General features: G+C 42.3%; 1 protein-coding gene across 3 annotated transcripts in view; it reads left to right on the plus strand.

The window, feature by feature from the left end:
- The window catches only part of efr3a (EFR3 homolog A (S. cerevisiae)), a 153,624-nt gene that overhangs the window by 51,579 nt on the left and 79,186 nt on the right, over positions 1-22,859 (plus strand). For 2 of the 3 annotated variants that reach the window (XM_028593429.1, XM_028593428.1), the window contains 3 exons: positions 12,419-12,495; positions 15,827-15,954; positions 17,728-17,878. In XM_028593429.1, coding sequence (XP_028449230.1) covers positions 12,419-12,495; positions 15,827-15,954; positions 17,728-17,878 — 356 coding nt within the window. Of the gene's footprint in view, positions 1-3,230; positions 3,303-12,418; positions 12,496-15,826; positions 15,955-17,727; positions 17,879-22,859 lie in introns of those variants that run through there. The other variant, XM_028593430.1, reaches the window with a different exon arrangement.

The following is a 22,859-nucleotide window of genomic DNA, read 5'->3' on the forward strand; positions in this document are numbered from 1 at the left end:
TCCTCTCCAAGGACGGCGTGGTGTCGGCGAGCAGCGTCACCCCCACAGGGGCGTTAACAATCCGTCTCCAACCCCCAAAAAACTTGAGCCGAACAAGGGAGAAAGATGTTGTTGAATATGTTGATGAATGCTGTTATGGCTTTCATGTGCTTGTCAAAGGACGGGGAATTAATCAGGAGGGCTGAGGGCTCGCTTTAATCTTGTAGATTAAGCGCCTCACAGATGGTTTTAGGTGTAGATGAAAGTACACAGCGGCGCCGGAGGTGAGATTTACTTGGACGGGGTGTGTGCGGGTGTTTGTGTGGATGCTTCTGGCTGAAAGGAAACAGAAAATATGACCATCGTTTGTCAGCATCTAGACTTAAAGCTGGAGTGTGGAACTTTTCTATCCCCACTCTGATAGGGAGAGTAATTACACAAACACTTTCAATGCACGCTTGTGACGTTCGCCTGCCTTACTTTGATCCTTCCTCTGAACGCTGAGTTTCTTTTTTTTTAAAGTACATAATGTTGTCAGACACTTCAAATAATAATCTGAGCTTGCCATTGGCAGAACAACACTTTTAGTGGACGGAAATTGAGGGTGCGCAATTAAGCAATACTACACAAGAGGGTTTGATTTAACATCATTATTGGCATGACAGTGATTCGGCTAGGCACGATGCATCACTGAAGTGCCAATAATATGGGATGTATGTATGTATATGGGCATTATCGGGGACATACATTATAACCCCAAAGCTGCTTTGCTAGCTTGATAGTGTTGTAACGAAGATATCTGCTGAAAAGAATCATTTTTTCATCGATAGATTTAGCTCGTATTCGTCCGCGAAATTCACATGTAGCAGCTATTTTTAAAGGTGCCCTGCCACACCTATTTCATGACTTTGTGGTAATGTCTGAAGTTCTACCATGGACTTCAGACATGAATGGTAACATTTTTTGTGGAAGAAATGCCTTGGTTACCTTGTTTCAAGCCATTCTAGCGTGGTATAGAAAGCCTGCAGGAAGACTCAGCTCAATTTCTGTCAGTTCTAATTAATATTCAAAGAGCTAAGCTGTTTGAATCTGATTGGCTAACTGCTAGCCAATGAGAGCCTGGCAATCAGCATCCCTTGCCCAGGCAACTGGCCAAGCTCATGAATAGTAATGAGCTCAGGCAGTATGATGTCAGACTGACCAGTTTTTGTAATTGGCCTGATTTCTCTGCTTATTTCTTTTCAGTGGCTAGAGCTGACAGAGGAGGTAGCAGTTCATTTTTACATTCACAACATAACACAAACACATATAGACCTAACATATTTCAAAAAATACAAGTAAAAACGTTTTTGTGTGGCAGAGCACCTTTAACACAGCGCAGAGTCAGCGGCACAGCTGATGTGATCCAAACATTTCCAGTAACGGTTAACTCCAGAGCGTTGTAAAAACACTGGGTAGTTTAACCCGATGAATCACTGAATATGAATATGTCGGAGAGTGTCTGTGTGTTTCACTGTGGTTCCTGAATTATTTCCATAGAAACAAATCTTTAAAAAAACTGCCAATGTCTGTCGTGCTGATTGGAGCAGGTTCTGAATGTCTAGTTGACCAATCAGATTGCCCGGTCGGATCTACTTGTTGTATAATTGGCCATTAACGTTGCATCTGCTTGTTTTCGAGTCTTGCTCAAAACTGGACCAATTTCAAAGATTGTTGTTCCCATCAGTCACTTTGAAAACAACAGCTGTGTTTTCCCCGGCTTTTTGGAAGACTTAAGCGCATATATTTGACAGGGGGTTTAGGCGTCCTTCCTCAAGAAAATGTTTCTTCCTTACATTTTGTGTCCCTTTGTGGGTTTTTGTTGTGTCTATTTTTGGTCATTTGTGTTTTCTTTGGGGTAGAGCAGGGAAATATATCGATATTGTGATAGGAGACTAGACATCTCAGATTTTGGATATCGTAATATGACATAAGTGTCTTTTCCTTTTAAAGGCTGCATTACAGTAAAATGATAATTTTCTGAACTTACCAGACTGTTCTAGCTGTTCTATTATTTGCCTTTTATTATATCCACGTTATTGATGATTATTAATCAAAACTCTCATTGTGTAAATATTTTGTGAAAGCACCGATAGTCAACACTACAATATCGTTGTGGTATCGATATCGAGGTATTTGGTCAAAAATATTGCGATATTTGATTTTCTCCATATCGCCCAGCACTACTTTGGGGTTGTTTTGAGTCTCTGTCGTCATTTGACGTTGGTTTGTGTCCCTTTTTGTAGTAGTTTTGCGTCTCTTTTTCATCATTTTGGACCGTTTTTATATTTCTAGCATATCCGTGTCTAAAATGTTGTTAAAGCTAGAGCAGATCATAAATATATAACACTCAAGAAGACAAAACTTGCTAAAGAATTACTACTGCAGTCAACTACAGTGTTTAGATCTGAGAAAAGTCTTTTAGTGACATTTATTCGGCTTAGGGTGGTGTCCAGAAAAGCTTGGGTGCTGCACCTGAACCTTATAATGGTGGGGGAAACCCTCAACATAGGGAAATGGGGTCCAGGTGGGGAAAAAAAGTCACAAAATTTACCCTTTAAGCAGGTTCCTCTTTGTCTGCTCACATGATGATGGAAACCCGGTTTCTTGTTTACATGGCATAAGAAGAGATCCAGTTACTGCAGAAGGCCCACAGTGACCCGGCCACTTGTATCATCATTTTAATTTGTCCCTTTTTAAGATCATTGATCGGGATTATCACTTGTGTGAAGTCGCAGAAAACTCTCGAGTCTTTCCCGGTTCCAGTTTTGTCTTCCATCTGTGTGCCGGATCACGTTTTCCTCTCTGAACACCGAGGCCGGTAACCCGAGCCGCTGCCGACAGGCCTCGCATTAAACCCAGCGGCTTCTCGTCTTCTCTGTCAGGATGAAGGGGGTAATCCCAGGCGCTGACAGACACCCGGCTTGTGGCAGGAAGAATCTGTAGAGAGCTGAAGCTGCAGCGTTGTTGTTGTTGCTGTTAGTGTGTCTATTGGTTGGTCTTACCTGGCGAGATGCAGCGGAAACTTTTTTGATAAAATGACAGCCTGACTACCTCGTGGTGGATATACGTTGTGGCGTTCTGAAGAGCCAGGCTTTTTTGACTCCCATGTCTTGACTGCTAAAAATCCACACTGTGATCGAAGTTACTTTGAGTCATGCCGTCTTGTTGTGTCTTGCTGAGACGGGGGATCCTGCGGAGTTACAGGCAGGTGCCTCGCACTGAGGCCGACGGAGCCTTCAACTACAGCAGAGCCTCCAACAGGCGAGGCTTGCTCAACTCCGGTAGGTCGGGCGCCAAACCCCTCCATCAGGTCCCATTCACAGCTTTATTTGAGCCCTATTTTTATCTAAGTATGCAGTTTATTTTTGTGTAGCACCCTTCAAGCAGAGAGGGAACGCAGCATGCTTAACATAGGGCAAATGCATCTATTAGGGCTGTCAATTGATCAACATTTTTAATCGCATGATTGTCCATAGTTAATCGGAAATTAATCGCCCATTTTTTATCTGTTCTAGATATACTTTAAAAGGGATATTGTTCAATTGTAAATGCTTAAAGTACTCATATTATGCTAATTTTCAGGTTCATAATTGTATTTAGAGGTTGTACCAGAATAGGTTTATATGGTTTAATTTTCAGAAAACACCATATTTTTGTTGTACTGCACATTGCTGCAGCTCTTCTTTTCACCCTGCGTGTTGAGCTCTCCGTTTTAGCTACAGAGTGAGACATCTCACTTCTGTTCCGTCTTTATTTATTATAACGTGTGTTACAAAATGACCCACGTTTGTCTCTGAAGTAAAGGCTGGACTACAATAGAGCTGTTTGGAGCAGTTTGTGAACAGTGTTTTCTGTTGGAGATGGTAAGTCCCTTTGGGGTGGACTTTGGGCTTTTTCACTTTGTAAATATATAGCATGCACAAAAAGATATATAACACAATAAAGCAAAGGGGAAAAGCCAAAAAGCACAATATGAGCACTTTAAGTGATATTTGAGTCTGGATGTAACTTCAGTCTTGTGAAGCGAAACCTTCTGGAAGAGCTTTGAAACTCAACTTTATCCATTTCTGCTCAAGGAGCTTTGTTTTTTGCTGCATCGCCTCCCAATTTCCCAAACTACGGAGCAAAAAAGCAGAACTTGTGTGCGTTAATAACGCGTAAAAAAAAAGTTGTGGCGTTAAAAGGGATTTGCGTTACCTTGATATTTATCATTTATCGATTTAAAATAGAATACAGTAAAGAAAGAAAGTGAGCTATAACACCGTATTACAAGTTTTTGGAAATGTTATGTTTAAATATGCAAACGAGGTATCATCTTATTAAATACGTGCTAATGTGCAAACATCTCCAGAACAGAAATGTGAACATTGGATGAAGCAGGGTTCAAAATTCTTTACTTAAATAAAAAAACATCTTCATATATTTTTCAAAAATGACCGTTTTGAAAATCTGTGTTGGCATTATTATTCCAAACAGTTCAAAGTGTGTGTGTGTGTGTGTACATGTGTGCGCTTGTGGGTGTGTATTAATATATGCATCTTCACCTTTTCCAGTGTGAAGGTCATAATAGCAAGGACAGGCTGCCATAATGTTGCTTTAGTTGGGAAAAGGCGCTACAAGGGGCCTTATATATGCATATTAATATGTCCTTTCACAGTTTAATAAAAACCATCCAGGGAACCCCAAACTGTACATTTTCTGTTCAGTTGTCACCTACCACCTGAGTTTCTGCCTTCAGTTTCAGGGTGCATGTGTTCGTTTATCCGTATTTTTCCACTCTTGTCTATTCATTCAGTGTTTTTATGTGTTCGTGTGCATCCAGGTCTCCTATGTGAGAATCAATAATAATAATAAAAAAAATCTATATTATGTTAGTCCTCTGCTCAGGTGCTGCTCGGGTCGTAGCAGCAGTCAGCTCCATGATGAAAAATCTTTACCCGACTCTGATGAAAACACATGATAACAAAGCATTTTTTGGATGGTTCGGACTTTCGGACCAAATCCATTATTTGATATAGATTCAAACATTCAGTCAAACTTGTTGCTCATAGTGTCTTAAATATCTGTGAGTCTCCCGTTGTGGTACGTATTTGAAATGATCTCTCTAGGTGTGACAGCGGGCCATTGTGTAAGCGTTTACATTGTTATGAATTCCTCCCTGCCTTTGTGTTTGCTCGCATCAGGATGATGGATTTGATCCTCTGTAATGGGCTCTTCTCAGCCAGCTGAGTAAGTTGTGTTGGGGGGTGTAATTTATCAGTCCGTGTGACCACCACCATATCTGGATCTGAGAGGGCCCCCTCTGCGCTCTGATTATGCAGCCTTCTCTGCAGATCTATTGCTGGACGCTCAGATTGATTCATCGCCTCTATTACAGTATTGCGGCTATGGTGCTCTTAGCCAGAATGGGTTTTAATGTAATCCGGTCCCGCTGTCATTCCTTTCCCGCCACTGGTGCCTCCGCACAAACGTAAACAAGTTCACTGGGGCTGAACGCAGTCAGATTGTGGGTGCAGGAAATTGATTTGTTCGTTTTTATAATGCCGTAAAGTGTTATAAAAAGCTCAAGAATACTTTAAAAAGAAGACTGGGGCGGCAGCTGGTGATTTGTTTTGTCTGTGGCTACATTTACATTGCTACGTTTTGGGTTAAAAATTAATATCTTCCGCTACGTTTCCCCCTCTCATTCCCCCTGCTCTGGCGTTTCCCCCTCTCATTCCCCCTGCTCTGGCGTTTCCCTCTCATTCCCCCTGCTCTGGCGTTTCCCTCTCATTCCCCCTGCTCTGGCGTTTCCCCAGTCTCATTCCCCCTGCTCTGGTGTTCCCCCCCCCTCTCATTCCCCCTGCTCTGGTGTTCCCCCCCCCTCTCATTCCCCCTGCTCTGGCGTTTCCCCCTCTCATTCCCCCTGCTCTGGTGTTCCCCCCCCCTCTCATTCCCCCTGCTCTGGTGTCTCCCCCCTCTCATTCCCCCTGCTCTGGTGTTTCCCCTCTCATTCCCCCTGCTCTGGTGTTTCCCCTCTCATTCCCCCCCTGCTCTGGTGTTCCCCCCCTCTCATTCCCCCTGCTCTGGTGTTTCCCCTCTCATTCCCCCTGCTCTGGTGTTTCCCCCTCTCATTCCCCCTGCTCTGGTGTTTCTGAGCCCCTAAACCGGAGACATTTGGAAACTCTTCTGACCCGTTCTGGTTGGTAATCTGCGGGGTTGTGTTGCAGTCTCAACGGCCGCTAACGGAGACCTTTGGCGACACCGACAGTGACTGTATGTGCCCAGTATTCGAGAATGATATTTTGGTATGGCCGTGTTAGTTTGAACAGAGATTAGTTCTTCTACTGGAGCTATAAACACTTGTGCGTGGAGATCACTTTTGGGTCAAAGCTCTGCTTGAAAACCAAAACGTAGCAATGTAAATGTAGCCGGTGTCAGAAGCGTAATGGAACCATCAGAAGTTCCCAAAGTTAAAGGGAATGTCTTCAGGTTAGCTTGTTTTATCCAAATAACAGTAGGGGTGGGGAGGGGGGAGGAAATCAATACAGCTCCATATTAAATTGGAGGAATATCCAAAAGGCCAAATAAATGAAACCAAACCGAAAGAATGAAATAAACACTTGAAATAACCACATCTCAAAGACTTGAGATGAGCAGATGGTTTCTGTTAAAAAGTTGGACAATGAGTTAGGGCTGGGGGAAAAAATCGATAAAGCAAGTATCGTAATATTATCTGTGGCAATACTGCTATCGATACATTATGGGGACATAATTTGAAGTTGGGGAAATAAAGTTAATCTTGATATATCGCAGAATATCACAATATGTTTAAAGGTCCCCTGCCACATGTCTTTCATTGTACCCTGCACATTTGAATAGTAATTTCAGCATTCGAATAGTATTGATTTTTTTTTTTTTTACTATTCAAATTATATTCGACTTTTCAGAATTTGTTCCAACAGCCCTAGTCACGGGGCAGTTGGATTTATTTACCCACTTTAACTGAATTCATTAAAAGCTTCAAAGATTTGCGAGACCAAAGCAAATGAGGATGTTTTAGGGAAAAGTTGCAGCGTTCTGAACCGTCTGAACCGGCCCGGAGGATCAACCTCACGACAACCTAAATGGTGGAGCGACCTAGAGAGTGATTGAAGGGAGCGAGTGAAGAGAAACGTTTTCGCCATTTCATCACTAGAAATGCAGCCGTAGCAAGCATCTCACGATCGCTAACGTTATCCACATTCATATTTCGATGCTACAAATGACCTCCAGCTACAGCAACTGTTGAATCAGGTTCTTTCCATCGAAGCATCGCATATTCGACTGTTTGGGATCACCCCCCCCCCCCTTTTGTCTGCAGTCCTCAAAAATCTGTCTGAAATTAAATTTTCCAAATATTTATTCTTTGCCGCATTTTAAGATTGACTGAACTTTCTTCCTACCAACCTAAGTATTACACCAGGTATTCTGTCGTCATTGCTCTCCCATTCCCTCAGTCTGACACTTAACCCAGACAACTCACAAACAGGCCGTTTCATTTTCACCCTGAGTGGCTGCAAAGCAGAGAATCAGAGGCCGAGTAATGAGGATGGAAATAGAAAAGCTGTCATATCCCCTCCGTCTCTGCAGCTCCGTCCTCGGGGCCGATCCATCTGCCGTCCCCGAACGCTTGGCGCAGCCTCCCAGGTGTTTGCGCTTCATCTTCAACGTCTACATGCACACGCACTCGCTGCGTCTGTGGGCTTACATGTGCGTAATCATATATGCATCTTCACCTTTTTGAAGTGTGGAGGTGATTAAAGATATAAATAACCAGCACAGGCTGCCATAATGTTGCTGTAGTGACGAAAAAGTGCTACAAGGGGCCTTAAATATGTGTATATATACATATTAGGAGTGTCTAATGTCTTGAATTCATTATACATCTGTGATAACCTAAGTTCAGCCCATAAATGCTACTAGTTATGTTCCAAAAGCATTTTTTAGTGCACTTTTTTCAATGTTCACTTTTTTTTTTTAATGTTTTCAACACTATGTAACACTAACTTATTAACTTTAGTTTTGCACTTATTTTTGGAATTTATGGTCAATAAACCTCATTTATAGGAAATTATACCAAATTTTTGAGTTAGAAAAGCAGAAATTAGGAATTATTTAGACTAAAATTAAAGGAATGTATGTTGATGGATAATCACAGACTGGAATACGTCAACTTTTACTCACAATACTATTTTGAAACCACTTCAATTATTTTTTTCAAATGCTATAAAATTAAATAAAACACCCCAAAATGAATGAAAGTAGAGATTTGTGCTTGCCAAAGAGCGATGTGTGGATTCATCCATGTTATTTTGGGTAATTAAAATTGGGTAGTAAAAAGAAAATTGATATAGGAATTTGGAAAACGGGTCAAATTTTTTTTTTTTTCTCCTATCCCATAATGCATCTGTGGCGTAGCCAGACCTTACTCCACAAAGCTGTGGAGTAGGGTCTGGCAATGCGAGACCATTTTGAAGCCTGATGATTGATTAACGGCTCTAGCAGAAGGATAGTCTGTGAAAGGCATTCTTGAAGTTAACTACTGACATCGTTCTGTTTTGCCCTCCACCACCCAGAAAGAGGTCCGTCGACTTGTTCTTCCTCAGATCTTCATCCTCAGAGCTGAAGTCCCCTGGTCACAGTAACACTCCCGCAGCAGCTCCCCCGCGGCTCTACGCTCTAATGTGGCGGGTAATGGCAGGATCCATAATGAACGCTTTAAAGCCCTCCATCTGCAAAGGTTGCTTTAATGAAGCTCATTATTCTCCAGTCCCCCTGGGGGGGCTGCCGTCTAAGTCTAGAGGTGTTAAGGTGACCTAACATCGCCTGAGAGATCTTTACAAAGCTCCCAGGGTGTACTACCCTCTACCTTACATAAATTTGTCTGAGAAGGGGCTCGTGGGAAATGAAGTCCCCCCCCTCCGCTTCAGATAATTTTCTGGGTCTGAGGAGGGAAAGGTGACTCTCACAGGTAACCAGGCAGAACTTTGCTTTAGTTTCAGACGTGTTCGGTTGGATCTAGGGCTGCTACGGCTATTTTCATAGTGGATTATTATCTCAATGAATGGATTAGTTTTGTTTGGTCTCTAAAATGGTGAAAAACGTGGATTTGGAGTTTCCCAAAGCCCAAGATGACGTCCTTGACTGTCTTGTTTAGTCCAAAACTCAAATATATTCAGTTTAAGGCTGCAACTAACTATTATTTTCATAGTCAATTAATCTGTTGATTTTTTTTCGCGATTAATTGATTAGTTGTCTTGTCTCTAAAATGGTGAAAAAGGTGGATCAGTGTTTCCCAAAAAGTCTAAGATGATGTCCTCAAATGTTTCATTTTGTCCCCAACTCAAAAATTATCAGTTTCCTGTCCTAGAGGAGAGAAGAAACTAGAACAATATTCATATTTAAGAGGCTGGGATCAGAGAATTTTTACTTTTGTCTTTAAAAAAAAAAATGACTCAAACCGACTTATTGATTATCAAAATAGTTGGCGATTAAGAGTTGACAACTAATCGATTAATCGTCGCAGCTCTAATTCAGTTTCCTGTCCCAGAGGAGAGAAGAAACTATAAAATATTCACATTTAACAAGCTGACATCACACAGGTTTTTCTTTGACTCCAACGGATTAATAGATTGTCGAAGTAGTTGCCGATTAATTTAATAGTTGTAGGCAGTGGTGTAGTCTAGTTTTTTTGTACTAAGTACACTGTGATTTTTTTCCCTCCCAGCATTATGCAGTACTCGCCCGTCCCAGAGCAACAACCCCATAGGTTTTTGTAACGTTATCGCGTAAAGCATCAGCTTCATCTGGCTCATTTTCTTAGTTTCTGTAACGTTAACGTCTGTTGCAGTACAGGTTCACTTAAGTTAATTTCAAATTTGCGCAGAGAATGGCCGCCAAGCAACTTCCTAGGTGACTGGAAACACAGACGGGTGAATTTATGAACATGCTGTAAGTGTGAAAGTTCTCTCACAAAACAATCATCGTTACATAACGTTATCCTTGCGTTTTTGTAAGTGGGTACACGGAAATCCTTGACCTTTCCTAGTGGGTCTACTCCGTATACCTGCGTATTGCGTAGACTATAGCACTGGTTGTAGGGCTGGGTACCGAATTCAATACTTTTTAGGCACTGACCGACTTGCATCCTTAGTATCGAGTGTCGAAAAAATGCCTCGTCTTTAGATACCAATGTTTAATACCCAAAAGAGTAAATCTCATCAGCGTCACTGAGCCAATAAGCACGCAGCATGCTTCTACCAAGATCTAATAATGTCTGTGATTGGCTGTCTAACGTTACACGTTGTAAGAACTTGCAGGAAATAAGGTTGACAACATCTAGTTGGATGATGTGTTTTTTGGGCATGTAATGGCAAAAGTAGTTACAGAAAAATAACATTTTTGGGGAGAATTTTGTAAATGCAGTTATTTTGAGTATTTGGTTGTATCTTTCTGTTTGAAGGCCGATAGAGTAGTGCCGTTTTCTATCGTTGTAATATTTCCAGCAGAGTGGCTAGACTTCAGCATCTTTTCAATCTTTCGGCCCAGTTTGTTCCCTTTTTTGATATGTCTGACCTTGATGAGATTGGTCACTGATGCTAAAAGGCTTTCCTCATTGATCGTCTGTCACAGGAGCTGAATGCTGCTGTGACCTTTCAGTTGTGGTCTGCTGCCCCTTCAGACACAAAAGCACTGACATTTCATGTCATTTCTGACGGCCACGCTCATTGATCCAGAAGGAACATTCACAAATCTTTTACTGGTTTTCTGCTACTCTTTTAGCACCACAACTCCAAGCGGTAGTTACATGTATAACCCCGGCTCTATGAGTTCTTCCTCTGTCTGTGGTGGTCAGGAAGTAATGTACAGTAACAGGCCGGCTACATTGCATGCGTAACGTATGTGGAGCGGATGTTCCAACACTACGCTTTCACTATAATCAGTGAAACTGGCGACACCGGACACGAGAGCAGCATGTAGTGGTGTGTATGCTCCGGAAATCTGCTCTACAATCGTAAAAATAGGACAGTCTAATATTTATATTTTTTACGTGGAGTGTGTGCGGTCCTTTTACACAGAAATGGATCATAAAGTGTCATTATTTCTTTGAAATCTATTTCACCGATCTACGGGAAACCACTTAATGACTGTCAACAATATTGGCAGTTTGATTTTGAGAGTTTCTGTTTTTATCATCAATATCGGTCCACTAAAGTTCTGTTTTTTTCCACTGACAGGCTCAGATTATTATTCTAAGTGTCTGACAACATTATGGAAAGGATCCCTACAGAGAAAGACCTTTTTGTTAAATAGTAAGATCCTTTTTGTTTTACCAAAAACAGCTCCAATATCACTAAACCCCTGCATACTCCATGTAAATAATCAGGACTTTTAGCGTATATAGAGCCAGCATATTTTCACATGTAAATGGGTGAATTAAGGGTTTATTTCAACCAAACCACAGTGGTGATTGTTTTATAGTTTTTGTCTTTTATGTTTAAAAAAAGGATCTTACTCTTTAACAGAAAGGTCGAGCTCCTTAGAAATCCTTTCCATAATGTTGTCAGACACTTACAATAATAATCTGAGCCTGTCAGCGGCAAAATATGCCCTTTTATGGATGTAAATTGAAGGTGCGCAATTGCCTTACAATTTACAATTAACTTACATTGTAGGTTGTTTTGCTGACATCCGACTGCAGCGATCTTGCATGGACTAATGTTAAAGATTGTTGTTCCCATCAGTCACTTAGACACAAAAACAGGAAAATAGGGTTGGAAAAAACGAAGTTACCCTTAAGCAGAGGAACTTAAAGGGGAACTATGCAGTTTTTTTAGCCCCTCTAGCGCCTGTGAGCGAGAAACCACCCTTGCAACTTTTGGCTGGCGAGAGTATCGCGTGATATCAGGTCTCGCGATGTAACTAATTTGATTCACGGCACTGCACACATACGTCCATTCAGGAACTGGCTAACAAGACGACAACGACAGACTGACCGAGAGAGGAGTCAGACACGAGTAAACATAGGAGCTGCCAAATATCTATTCTGAAGCTGTAGGGGGAGCTCTAGAGAAAAATCTGCCAGCAAAAAGTGAGAAAACGGCGAAGAAATGGCCAAAACTGCATAGCGCCCCTTTAATATCACCTGGAGTTAGGAGGGTATATGGAGTAAGGTCGTGTTCCCAGAGCTGTCTGTGCTCTCAAGTCTTTGAAGCTTCCATTTTCATCCAAATGTTCTCGTCTCGAGGCTTCCTGCAGCCTTTATCTGATGCACATTTTCTTCAGTCAGACCTGACGGCAGCAGTTAAATGAGCGAATGTCAGGAGCCCAGTGGGCCCTTTGCTAACGGCCGTGTCTTTGTCGTTGTGTGTTGCAGGAGTGTGTGGCTGCTGCGGGCCGCTCAGGCCGAGGTACAAACGCCTGGTGGACAATATCTTCCCTGAGGACCCCAAAGTAAGTCACTGCAAGCTGTCACGCTATAAACAGTCATTTTGTTGGTCGAGAATGGGCATTAGTTTTAGTGAAATTATAGTCGTTTTATTTTATGTTTTTAGACATTTTAGTCTTGTTTTTATTCAGTGAAATTTTAGTTTCATGTTTGTCATGCATTTTAAATGTTTGTTTTCTAAGCGTTTCGAGGCTACAGCTCTGTACAATTTTTTCATTTATATAGCACTTTAAAAGCATGCAGCCAAAGTGCTTCACAAAGACAAAGAAAACGTATGTATACAAGCATAGAACACACCTAGATATGCATGTATACATATATGTATGAATGGGAAATATATCAATATAAATCGATATTGTGATATGAGACTAGATATTGTCTTATATTTTGGATATCGTAATATGACATAAGTGTTGTCTTTTTCCTGGTTTTACAGGCTGCATTACAGTAGTGTAAGGCCGGCTACACGCTGGCTGCGCGGCGTGAGCGTGGCGTTTCTGTTGCGTGTCAGCGGCGTGGATTTTTCAATGTCTTTGCACACCAGAAACGTGTCTGACACGGCGCTGCTGCTGCTAGCCTCGTCTGTACATCAGCATTCATGTCAAAACCTGGAGACTTTCAAGCATCAACATGTCATTTATTAATATGTATTCGTGTCAAAACGACATATAAACATCTTTAACTGTTCTATTTTGCCTGGAAACGCTTCCAACACGCTTGCGTGTCGCGTGAAAAAATAGGCTGCTCTCTCTTAGTCGATTAGTCGACTAATCGTTCGTTTTGGTCTTAGTCAACTTAGATTTCTTTAGTCCATTAGTCATGTTTGATGCTTTTTTTCATGCTGAATGACTTATCTCTTATCTCTGGTAAACACAAGAATTAAAGTGGTGCTTTTGCACGACTCTTTGTGGAGAAACTCAGATTTACAGATCTGTCGATTAAATCAACTAATCAATTAGTCAATACAATTGAATGAGTGTTAGTCGACTAAGAATTTCTTTAATCGAGCACAGCCCTACAACGGACACGCCACGCAGCTGACACACTCGCGCCACGCAGCCAGTGTGTAGCCAGCCTAAGTATATAGTATCTTATTTGCCTTTACACACTTAGTCATTATATCCACGTTGCTGATGATTATTTATCAAAACTGTCATTGTGTAAATGTTTTGTGAAAGCACCAATAGTCAAGGAACAGTTTGAAACGCAAATTAAAACCCATGAAATACCGGTTAAAACAGGAAATACAGGGGGGGGGGGAGGGGGAAACACGTAAAAGTAAACACAGGACAAGAAAACTGTAGAAATAAAGAGTCTTGTACATCATCAGACAGCATGCGGCGGTCCCAGTGTGGGCTGTTAGCAGCGTTATTAACACTGCGGTTGGTGCCCAGTTGTTACCCCGGTGTTGAGCTTGCCGTGGAGAGCCGGTGACACCTCCGCCACCGGGAGAGCTTCCCAGCCACAACACAGACATGATTAAAGGAGCATGGAGCCACACGGACTCTCCCAGACTTTAATCAGTCTGGTTATTAAATGTGACACGGCTTTAATAACAGGACCATGGCGAGTTATTATCACCCGTTTGATTCCTCGACCCCTTGTTAATCAAATCAACGCGTGTTTGTGGTTTGCCCCATGCACAAAGGAGTGTTTTTTCTTTTTTTAACTTACACCCCCCAATCTTCTCAAGGGCCTTTGGTGTAAGCAAACAGTTGCAGTGGGAAATGGAAATGCTTGAACGGTCGATCCCTGGTCAATTTAATTATGGCTTGCCAAGGGGCTGAAAACCCTCGGGGGACAGCCACACTCAAATTAACTCCCTGCTCTTTATGTATGACACCTGGTGCAAATATATTTATATAAATTGTCTGCTGTCATATACAGTATAGTTTCGCATTGCCAGACCTATCTCCACAGCGCTGGGGAATAAGGTCCGGCTACACCATAGATGCATTCTGGGATAGAAGGTTTACTTTGAACCAATCACAATCTCAAGCTCCGGACCATTGGAGATTTCAGACCCTTGTTCAATATTCAGTCCCTCCCAGAAAAATGCGATCATGCAATCGCATAATTCAATGCATAATCAGCCAAAGTCCGCATATTTATGAGGGGGCCGCATTTTTTTCGCCGCACAAATTGCAGATTTCCGCACAAAATATGCGGGGCTTGAATGATTTCATAATCCCTGCATTTTCGTTGCAAAAAAGTCACATATCTCTTAGCAGAAAGTTGAAAAATCTTGCAATGACTTCACACAAGAGCAGCCATTTTCCCCTGTTGCCATGGTGATGAAGTGACGTAATTACGCGATGTGAACATCATCGAAAACCTGGGTATTGGGCGGGGAATCACTTTTTTTTCTCTCTTTTTCATCAAACTGCAATTTTTGCAAGTTCCCGCAATTTCATCGCATAAATATCTTTTTTAAGAAAACTTGACACATAATCAGGGATTTTTGCCCACAACAATCACAAGAAAACTCCACATTTTTCTGGAAGGACTGAATATTAGAGCTTCAAGTGAGAGTTTGCGAACTTGTCTGTTAGTGACAGAGGACAAACCGTTACAGGTTCAAAGGGCTTGAGACAGGTTTAATATCCTGTGTGTCTGTCGCCGATGCTACGCACCTGTAACCCCGTCAAGGAAAGGGTTAACCGAAACGTAGTGTCGGCCAATCAGAGGAGGTTGTGCCAGACTCCCGCCTTTGGCTGAGTCTCTATCAGATCTGTCAGAGGAAGAGCAGGAGTCGGTTGTGAAGTTTAACGTTGGTCCCCAGAGAAGAAGTTGGTCATTTCATGGTTTAATCTTTGCTCTCAAAGTACAACACTCACTAAAAACAGAAAGGACAGTAAGAAATATAAAAATAATACTGTTAAGTATACAGTATAACAATACAATAGAAATTTACAAAAGAATATACAATAACAATAATAATAAATTAAGATTTAAATTTAAATATAGTGCAAGGCAGTTCAGTGCAATGGTAATATAGGTCTGATCCTAGAATTGCCCCAGCTCTGGACGCAGTGACGAAAGGAAGGAACTTGTTTTGGTGGAACATTTGCACCCCGCAAAAGAAAAGGCCACGTATAATATTAAAAAAAGTTATCTGTTGACACAATACAGTAACGTGTTTTGGACATACAAGGTCTTCAATCGCCAGCGACGACACATGAGAGGCTGAAAACAGCATTCTTTGCCATTTTTGCATGCAAAATGACTTACTAACAACTGCCGATTATTTTCCTATCGATCGACTGATGGATTAGTCGACTGATCACCGCAGCTGTTAACCCATGTGACCGTGGACTGCCCCGTGTGTGTCTCCAGGATGGCCTCAGTAAATCGGACATGGAGAAGCTGACCTTCTACGCTGTGTCGGCTCCAGAGAAACTGGACCGGATCGGAGCTTACCTGGCCGAGAGGCTGAGCCGAGACGTGGTGCGACACCGCTACGGGTAAGTCGCTCATCCGAATTTTGAGTTTTCCTTTTTTATTTTTTTCGCCCAACAACTCCTTCCCGCTTCTCCAAAAGTGGAGGACTGTAGCTGTAGCTCAAACAACCTAGACTTGGGGCTGGTTACCGGTTTCAAGGTCTACCGCGGTTTGGACAAAGACAGTGTTTCAAAAACGGCTCCAATTTTCTGTCCTACCATTTCTGTTTTTTTACGAGTTGTCAAGGATAGACAGACAGTGTGGTTTAGAAATCCCTCTTCCTGCCAGTGAGCAGACAAAAATGTCCCCCATGTATTTTCTAAAAGAAGATTGGCAGCCCCAAATCAATACAGTGATTATAACGTCAGCGGTGCTGTTTAATTGGCCGTGATTTTTATTCCCAGAAGCTAACAGCCGGAGTGCAAACACATCTCTCTCTCTCTCTCAAATTTTCCATCATACCATTCCCGCGGTATGAGCTGTTTTTTTTTATGAGTCGTCAAGGAGAGGAAGTGCAGTTTAGAGATCTCTCTCCCTGCCAGTGTGCCGGCTCATGACTAGTTGCAAGGCAAGGCAGCTTTATTTGAACAGCACATTTCAGCAACAGGGCAATTCAAAGTGCTGTACATACAACATTAAAGAGCAGTTAAAAAGCAATTACAATATTAAAAACAGATGAAATGCGAGAATAGAAGTTACAGTGCAGTATACGAAATTAAACATTAAAGAGCAGTTTAAAACAATAAAAAATATAAAAGCAGATAAAATACCAAAACTTTAGGCTGCTGGTGTGGGACAATGTATAAGCCGTTGCTCTATACATGTCATCCAGAACGGGCCGGTCCCACCAGTCTCACTTTTTAATTCTCTTTATATGCTTATAGATTGTCACACAGTTTAATGCAATGCAGTGCAACTTCAGTATGAGAAATGAACAATTATTTAAAGAAAGGCAACATCAAAAAGAAAGATCTTCAGCCTTGATCTGAAAGAACTGGGAGTTGCGGCGGAGCTGCAGTTTTCTGGGTGCTCGTTCCAGACATGTGGAGCGTAGAAACTGAGCGTAGGAGGCTGTCCCATGTTTTATTGGCTTGTCAGTGGTCCTTTGTGGTGGCTTTCACACCCGCCTCGCTTCTGTCTCCCCCATGAGGAATTCTTCGTAATGACAACAAAAAGTCGGCGCGTCCGCATCATACAAGCCTTTTGTGATCATCCCCCAAGCAGAACCAGAAAACCTGAGACGTTATAAATGTGGTGTCGCTCCATTATTTCTGATTCGGATATTCTGTCCGATAAACAAGCGACCGCCTCCACCGCGTGCCGTGTGTTTACAGCGTTTGGTGCATTTGACAAAGTGCAGTGTGAACGCAAACCAAACCAAATGAGAAATGCAACAATGTTGTAACTTCACCCCCAAATCGCACCGAGTCCACCGAACTATAGACATGAAAGCGCCCTAAAGCATCCATGATAGACATGACGGAGGGCGAAACCGCTTTGCGCCGGCCGTTCCGTTGATCTCCTACGGGAGAGAGCGGTGCGCTCAAAGTTCAAATTATTTCAACTTTGACCTAGTTGCTGCTGACCTTTCGAAAGCGCAACCAATGAGATAACAGCTGTCGTTAACCCAGAAATGGGAAATAGCTTCCTTGCCACCCTTGATGACGAATACCTGCGCTGCGCTTTCCCCTCTGCGCTTTGCTCTGTGCCCTGCCTAGTGGCGAGCAAATGGCTTATCACGTGTAGGCGCCTTAAGAAACTAATGCTAATTTCCAGTCTGGATGGCCTGTGTGCAGGAATGTGGTGATAGCCATGGAGGCTCTGGACCAGCTGCTGATGGCCTGCCACTCCCAGAGCATCAAACCCTTCGTGGAGAGTTTCCTGCAAATGGTGGCCAAGCTGCTGGAGTCCAGAGAGCCAGACCTGCAGGTCCTGGGGACCAACTCGGTAAGAGAAATAACCTTCAGTCTGGGTAGAACAGGAAACGACAGCAGAACATTACAATGGCGGTAGGCCTGTAACAACTATTACATGATTTTCAACTTGCAGTACTTTTTAAGTACGGTAATCGCCTTTTCAACATTGGATAAGCCAGAGCAAATAATATATGAATATCACTCAAAAAGCTTAAAGACTATGCTTGCTAATGGGGACAAACTGCGATTATTAGATCTGAGAAAAGTCATTTAGTCACAGTCATATGGCTTAGGTGGCTGCCCAGAACGGCTCGGGTGCTTGCACCAGTAGCGTAGGTGCTTGGGTGCTTGGGTGCTTGGGTGCTTGGGTGCTTGGGTGCTTGGGTGCTTGGGTGCTTGGGTGCGTGGGTGCGGCTGCCCGCACCCACGCACCCACGCACCCACCGCCGATCTTGCGTCACTTGACGAGAACGGGGGGCCCTTGCCAAGTGACACATGCAGATTATTAGCTGAAAAAAGCTTATTACCGCATATGATCTCACGTTGTGATAATCCAGCTCTTCTTATCAAACGTTAACAGTCCCTTAAACTCATGGTTACCATGGTAAACCAGCACAACAATGATAATTACCAGGCGACAAAACCCTACATTCTGAGCAGACACATTAAAAAAACAGTTACATTTGTATTTTGAACAAACTGCTAAGCAAATCTTAACACAACTCTATTTACCGCCTTGCATCATGGGAATTGACCAGCCAATGAGCCACACTATCTTTATTTTTTCACGTCGTTATTTGGTTCTTGAGTCAGTGTGACAGTATAACCTTCAAATGCATAATGAAACCCCTTCTGTCTGCTTCTTTCTCAAATAGCCTTTTTTTTTTTTTTTTTTTTTTTTTTTTTTAAATTAGACAATATTTATCCAGGAAGTACAGTGAGACAGTGGTTTTAAATTTTAAAATGACTTAGGTAGCAGAGGGCTCCGTGATAAAGCTCCGCCCCCACTGTACTGAGAGCCTAGCTCCGCCCTTGGCTTGCACCCAAACCTATAATGCCAGGGAACATCCTGGAAAGAGCATTGAAACACATGGCTGTCAGGGAGCAGGCTTTAGGTCACGATAATGGTGAGATGGAAGGAAAGAAGGAAAGTATTTTCTGTGTCAGGGTGCTCTGTTCCTGAAGATAGTCATATTTTTTTTGTGCCTTTTTCATGCTGAATGATTGATTTACACGAAGCTTTTGAGCACATCTCTGGGCAACACAAGATTTAAAGTGAGGCTTTTGCATGATTCTTATGGAGAAAGAAATTCAGTTTTACAGATTAATGACATTCATGTCGATTAAATCGACTGATGGATTAGTTGATAAAATCATATTGTCCATCATATGAATGTAACTAAAAGACTTTTCTCAGATCTAATGATTGTAGTTTGGACTTCTTTAAGTTTTGTCTTTAGGCTTTTTCAGTGTTTTTTATTTATTGTCTGTCCTAGCTTTTCCAACGTTTCAGACACAGATATGGGAATAATAATGGTCCAAAATGATGCGAAAAAAGGGACGCAAAACTACCACAAAGACACAAACTGACTACAAAGAGACACCACATGACCACAGAGACCCAAAACAACCCCAAAGAAAACAGAAATTACCAAAAAGAGACTCAACACGACTACAAAGAGACACACAATCCCACAGAGAGACACAAAACGTATGGGAGAAGTTGGATTTTTTTTTATTTATTGAAAAACATATTTTCTTGAGGAAGGAAGCCTAAACCCCCTCGCCAAATTATGCGCCCCTAAGTCTTCTAGAAAGCTCTATGAGTGTAAGTTGACTAAATCCATCAGCTGGTAAAATATATTAATTTATTTAAATCACTTCTCCGGACATGTCGGCCATTGCAATATACTGTATGCGCGTAAAGAAAATTTGAAATGTGGTAAGGAAATGTAAACGTTGCGTACTGAAAATGGATGCATGTTTCTATTGAAAAAGAAATGAGCCAGTGAGATGTAAATCGAAGATTAAAATAGTGGTACAGACAAAAGATTTAGGGCCCTGTTTTAACGATCTAAGCACACGACGTGAAGCGCCTGGCGCAGGTGTGCCTGCCTACAAAACTCCACGAGGCGAAGCAGGCGTTAAAATAACAACGAAACGCTGCATTATTGACCTTAGACCAGGTTTTTGTTGGTTAATGGCGCGATCACTCAAGATAGCAATATGCCCAGAATGCATCTGAACACACCTCCCTGTAAGACCAGCATGCCCATGGGCCACTAGGGCTGGGCGATACGGAGAAAATCAAATATCACGATATTTTTGACCAAATACCTCGATATCGATACCGCAACAATATTGTAGTGTTGAATATTGGTGCTTTCACAAAATATTGTCAAAATGAGACTTTTGATAAATAATCATCAGTAATGTGGATATAATGACTAAGTGGGTAAAGGCGAATAGAAGAACAGTTACTTTCAGTCTGGAAAACTACATCACTTTACTGTAACGCAGCCTTTAAAACCAGGAAAAGACATTTATGTCCTATTACGATATCCAAAATCTAAGACGATATCTAGTCTCATATCACAATATCGATATAATATCAATATATTGCCTAGCTCTATGGGCCACAGATGGGCCCAGGTGCATTTGCTATTTAAACGACGTGGGTGCTGGACGGGAAACTGACAACTGGGTCGATCTTAAACTAGCAAAGACACTAAGTCTTGCGTCGTGCACTGCGCAGAGTACAAGATAGGACCCCAAAAGCGAATTGCTTTTTTTTAACGCACTGATTGGAGGTTAACGGAAGTGGTTTTACAATTTAAGTATGATATATAATATAATATTGTGCGTGAAGTGAAACCCTGAAGTCTGCACGGCTTTTCCATCATTCTGACATCAAGTGTTCTGCCATTATTATACTCATATACATAATAGCTTCCTATAAATTTATAATTTATTTGCTTATAATTCTCAAAGCAGTTTCCGTTAAGATTCTGTACATGTGTGCCGGTTGTTAATTTAAAAACGTTGCCTTAAAATGAGAGAAGCCCATTTGCTGTAAAGCCAAAGTCAAATGAACATGAAGCAACCAAACGCACACATGCAAGAAACCGGAACATAAAAGCCATCCCTCAGCTGCAGCCCAGAGGTTGATGTCAGCGGTTAAATACCTAATTTAACTTGGAAATGGCCCTTTACCATATCCTGTGAAAAGACTCATTATTATTTGCCTCTATGAGCCGCCAGCTAAATGTCAGCCCCATTTCTCCTCCGCAGCCTTCTGAAGGTGAACCCAAAGTTGTTTTTTTTTCCCCCTTCTTCCGTCTTCACACGTCCTATTCTGGGCCTGTCGTCCTTGCCATTGTCGGCGGTTCATCTGAGCAGACAACGGAGCCGTGGGTTCAGATGTGAAAGCCTTTGCATTATTTATGTGTGGTATTTAGAGTCTGACAGAGGAGGAGAGGGGATGCAGAGACTGTTAGGTGAGTTGGGAGGGTGGAGGAGGTGTGTGTGTGTGTGTGGGGGGGGGGTTGGTTTAGGTAAGAGCCGTGTTAATTAAATTTCCCTCATGCAGCCGGCCCGAGATAAAAGGTGTAAAAGTAAAGGTACTTTATTTGTCACATACACGTACATGTAGCGAAATTCATTCTCTCAGATGCTCCGTTTAATGTCGGTTTTACATCTTCGCCGAGGAAAACGAAGCGCTGGTGTTTGTGGAGCCCGAGCTGGGACTCATTAGTTCCAGACCTTTGGGTTTTTGTTGAAGAACACAGTCGACCTCGTGGCCTCTATCGCCCAATGTCCGGTCACATGATTAGACCGGTTGGGAAAAAAATAGCCAGCAGTTATTCCAGATGATCCAAACCAGTGGTTCCCCTAAAGGACCCCTAAACTGACCCGTTAGACCACTGACCCCCATACAATAAGAATTTGTCCCCAGGGTCCCTGCTCTGATAGGAGTTTTGCTCTTCTGTGGATGTGCTGGTCTTACAGGGAGGTGTGTTCAGGTGCATTCTGGGCGTGCTGGTCTTACAGGGAGGTGTGTTCAGGTGCATTCTGGGCGTGCTGGTCTTACAGGGAGGTGTGTTCAGGTGCATTCTGGGCGTATTGCTATCTTGAGGCAGCAGGAAGTGATCGCGCCATTGACCAACAAAACCTGGTCTAAAGTCAATAACGCAGCATTTCATTGTTATTTTAACAGAGCATTAGTAAAATGCTCCTAAGCTCGTGCACAGTGCGCGCACACGATGCTTGTTACACACACAGGGACACACAGCAGCACACACACACACACACACACACACACACACACACACACACACACACACACACACACACACACAGCAGCACACACACATGCAGAAGATTACAAATAATAATATTACGGTGCAAATCCTCCATCATAACAGCAACGCTCCAAGGTCCAAACGCGCCTGGCTTTTAAAGGGAATGGGAGATGATCTCTGATTGGTTGATTGCATGTTACGCCCAAAACACACCTCTGATTAATGAAGACACTAAGTACAACCCTTTAGGACCAGACGCCCTAAACACAGACCCTTTTTACCACCGTCAAACTAGAAAAAGTGGATTTGGACACGCCCTAAACACACCTGCACCAGGCACTTCACGTCGTGTGCTTAGATCATTAAAATAGGCCCATTTGTCTCATCGTCTAATTTCTGGATTGAATTATAGTGAAAATAAATGATTCCCTTTTTTGCTGGGTGCCCTCTGGAACCCCTTCGAGGATCCCTGAGGGTCTCTGAACCCCACTTTGAAACCCACAATCTAAATCACTTTACTTGGAGGTCAAACTAAAAGTGAGCGCACCTGAAACGTTGCTTATAATCCGTCATTGAACAGGTTGATTATGTGGACATTATGGGTCTGTTAACTGTGATAGTTATAAAAGATAGTTTGGTTAATTATTTTCACCGTGGTTTGTTTCTAACCCGTCTGATCATCTGACTGCTCGTGTTTCTTGACTTGTCAAG

Source organism: Perca flavescens, chromosome 12 (genome assembly GCF_004354835.1).
Source record: "Perca flavescens isolate YP-PL-M2 chromosome 12, PFLA_1.0, whole genome shotgun sequence".
NCBI lineage: Eukaryota > Metazoa > Chordata > Actinopteri > Perciformes > Percidae > Perca > Perca flavescens.